This window comes from Rutidosis leptorrhynchoides, chromosome 10, assembly GCF_046630445.1.
Source record: "Rutidosis leptorrhynchoides isolate AG116_Rl617_1_P2 chromosome 10, CSIRO_AGI_Rlap_v1, whole genome shotgun sequence".
Taxonomy (NCBI): Eukaryota; Viridiplantae; Streptophyta; class Magnoliopsida; order Asterales; family Asteraceae; genus Rutidosis; species Rutidosis leptorrhynchoides.
In genome coordinates this window covers 72,073,198-72,076,742 of record NC_092342.1, presented here as the reverse complement: position 1 = coordinate 72,076,742, position 3,545 = coordinate 72,073,198, and the positions used below count along the sequence as shown (strand labels likewise).

The following is a 3,545-nucleotide window of genomic DNA, read 5'->3' as shown; positions in this document are numbered from 1 at the left end:
AAACAAATAAAGGGGTTTCACTTAAAAACAGAGTGGGGTTTTAGGCCAAAGAAAAAAAGACGGGTATCATCACACTCTCTCCATTATGCTATTCTCCATTCTCCATGTTTTTCTAACCAATTTTATTTAATCACCTTGTTTTTATTGAGATTTGCGTTATTTCATTTCCCTTTAATTATTATATTAATTTTAATATTAATTAATATTAATATTAATTAATATTAATATTAATTAAAATATTAATAAATTAATATTAATAATTTATTAGTAATATTAATATCACTATTAGTTACCCTAGTTGGTAGTTTGGTACTACTAGAAATTACACTGTTTTTTATGAAAATTTACACACACTTGTTTTTATCTCCATAGCAAAATCCTTGGCCATAGATTCCTGATCCTTTCTCTGACTTAAAGGATAGGAGATAAAATAGTTTCTTGTTCTATACATATCAAATATCTCATATTGATTTTACTCTTTTGTTGAAGATTGCACAAATAAAACCTCTCTAAAAAGGGGTTTTTTAAAAGATAAAGGTGGTTCTTTTACAGAGAGAAAACGGAGAAGAAGAGTTGATTTTATGTCGGCAAGTTTATTGGCTGTGATTGGGGCTCCATTGAAGCTCTGTCTTTCTTCTTCATCATTTGTTGCTCTGTTTATTTGCTTTGTTCTCTGCTGGGGTTTTCAGCAGGGTTTTCTTCTCTGTTTTCCAACTGTTTCGATGCGTTTGAGGCCAAAAAGGTATGATCTTTACTAAACCCTAATATTTAATTTCATTTATTTGTTTGTTTTTTTACAGATCTGTTATGGGTTTTGGCTGATTTTTTGTGGGTTTTAATTTTTTTTGTTGCAGGACTTGTTCTGGAGTCGAGTGTTTTGGTGGATTTCATATAAACCGGTTATTTGATCTTTTCTTGTTCTTGAGAGGGCCTTTAACTTAAACCCTATAAAAATTTATTTTTTTAACCGGGTTTTTAGTTTTTATAGTTTTGTTAGTTTTGGGTTATTTTACGGCTAAAAACCCGGCAGAGTTTTGAAAGATTTAACCACAAATGAGTCTAAAAAAATCAAGAAACAGTTCCAAGAATATGGAACAAAATAAACCCATGAGAAAAATCCGGGTTATTTGCTACGACCCGGATTTAACCGATTCATCAGATGATGAAAAACCCATCAATAAACCCTATGGGTCAAAACGGATTGTTCGAGAAATAAAGATTCCGGTGATCTTTTCCGGCGGCTGTACGGAAACAGTCACAGTTAAGGAACCGGAAACTGAAAGCTCATGTCAAGATAGTAACAACGGTGAAAAAACTTCCCTGAAAAGAAAAAGGGTTTTGACTAAAACCCCAGGTCAACGCCGGCTGGCATCCGGTTCGAAATACCGCGGCGTCCGGCAACGTAAATGGGGAAAATGGGCGGCTGAAATTCGCGACCCGTTTAAACAAAGACGGGTTTGGCTCGGTACTTACAACACGGCTGAAGAAGCTTCTAGAGCTTACGAAATGAAAAAACTCGAGTTTGAAGCCATGGCCGAGGCTTCAAAAGGCGGCTCAAACAACATAAAAACCACTACGAAGGCGTTGTCATCTGGAGTGGTTTCGCAACCACCTAAACCGACTGCATCCGAGGAGTCCGTTGGCGTCATTTCACACACCTCGCCTTCTTCGGTTTTAGAGACCGAAACTTCATCGGTTTCAAAGAAGATAAATGAGATCGAACCTAAAGAAGTTATCGGGTCACAACTCGTTGTTGAAGAAGCTTTAACTTTAGCCGAAATAGGTCAAGGTTTAGACATGAAGTTGGAACTAGACTCGATGTTTTTCGATACATTAGATACACCATTGGATGGATTTGGTGATCTTGACGATTTTCAGCTATGTGGATTCGATGATAATGAAGCGTGTGAGCTGCCTGATTGGGATTTTGATGAACTAAACCCTGATGAACTTGCTTGGATGAACACATTGCGTGTTGATGAACCGATGATGAACGAACAACCACTTAATATCGCGTGCTTATAAGTTTTGCAGTTAGTTAATAATTAGAAGAGTGTTTTTCAAGAGGTTTAGATGATGATAATCCTCTTGAAAAACCATGATTTTGTTTAATTATTAAAGTGAGGTTTTAAATTAATTTTTTTTGTTGAAGGGTCCTTTGGTTTTCTTGTGTGCTATTAGAGCCGTCCAGAGGTTGTTCTTGAGTTGTTACTGTTGCAATTGTAGTATGTTAAGGAGTACTTAATTTACATTTTTTATAATATTTAATACTGTATGAATTATGATTATTACAAATTTAAGTTAGAATTAGAATAGAATTAGAAATTAGAATTGTCGTATGAGGCCCCTTTTTGACAAGTGCATATATCCAACATGTTGTCCCCCACATAGTACACTCCAATGATGCCCAGCTTTTATGGTTGAAGTTAAAATGAACCAGTTGTCACCCACTTTCTGCATCCCTTCATTTACAATTTAACATGAATAAAACTTGTTTTTCTTATTGGTGATGATATATACACAACCAATTTTTACAAATACACAATTAAATATGCTTTACAGTATTGTACAGTACAACACTGTAAAACATGTTTGGTTGTGTATTTATAAAAATTGGTTGTGTATATATCACTACCCTTTTCTTATAATTAAAGAGAGGATTTTTTTTTATGACAACGGGTTGTTATTAAGAAATAAATGTGCGCATAAATAAGTGGTACATGGAGTCGTTTTTATGGTTAGTTATATTCATACTATGCATGTCTAAATAGTTTAAAGAAGGTCCTTATAATTGTCTGTAGAAAACTTCTAAAAAAATGTGCGTATGTTAGGGGTGGTGGTGAAAACAAGCACGGTGCCAATGGCTGCCATTGAATGTTTTAGGACGAGCATTCCTAACCATCACATTAATTGCACATCAATGTTAGTACTTCCTTACGTTAAATCAAATACTTCATCATAAAAATTGAACTCACTACATTAATTAATTATAATATAATACAAATATAAGCTAAAAGCACACGATGTATATGTTTTAAGTTCGTCCTCAATTGTATTGTAAAAGCACTAATGCAGCGCAAAAACATCCATAGCGAGTGACAGCAGGAGTAATGCCAACAAGGTGCGACAGGCCGGGAGTAAATAAGGGTGAGGATGGCAAAGGGTTTAAATCCCATTGCAACTCATCTTTTTCTCATAATTTCGTGTTGAAACTGTGCTTTTTAAATACACTCGAGAAAAATGGGAGTGATTTATTTGATTGGACTTTTAACTTAGTATTTGTAAATTAGTTTATTTAATTAATATCGTGGGTCGCAATTTTTTTGATAAAGACTATCATAAATTAGAGTGGTCCAGTCTTCGTTATGTTCTCGAAAGAAATTGGTGGAGAGGCTAACGTGATAGCCCGTTTTGAAAAGAAAATTTGTGAAGGTTGAGAGTGATCTTATAGGTAGCACGTTTAATTGCGAAAAACTATTTAGACCTACTTATTACTATTATTATTAATTATTAATAATATTATTACTATATTATTTATCTTTTAA

The 3,545-nt window shown here is 34.0% G+C and overlaps 1 protein-coding gene across 1 annotated transcript; it reads left to right on the top strand.

The window, feature by feature from the left end:
* The first annotated feature begins 302 nt into the window (after window positions 1–302).
* Window positions 303–2,265, top strand: LOC139872291 (ethylene-responsive transcription factor ERF118-like). The gene is made up of 2 exons (XM_071860134.1): window positions 303–742; window positions 855–2,265. Exon 2 carries the CDS (start codon window positions 1,054–1,056, stop codon window positions 2,023–2,025), a length of 972 nt encoding a protein of 323 aa, XP_071716235.1. The 5' UTR covers window positions 303–742; window positions 855–1,053; the 3' UTR covers window positions 2,026–2,265.
* The last annotated feature ends 1,280 nt before the right edge of the window (window positions 2,266–3,545 follow it).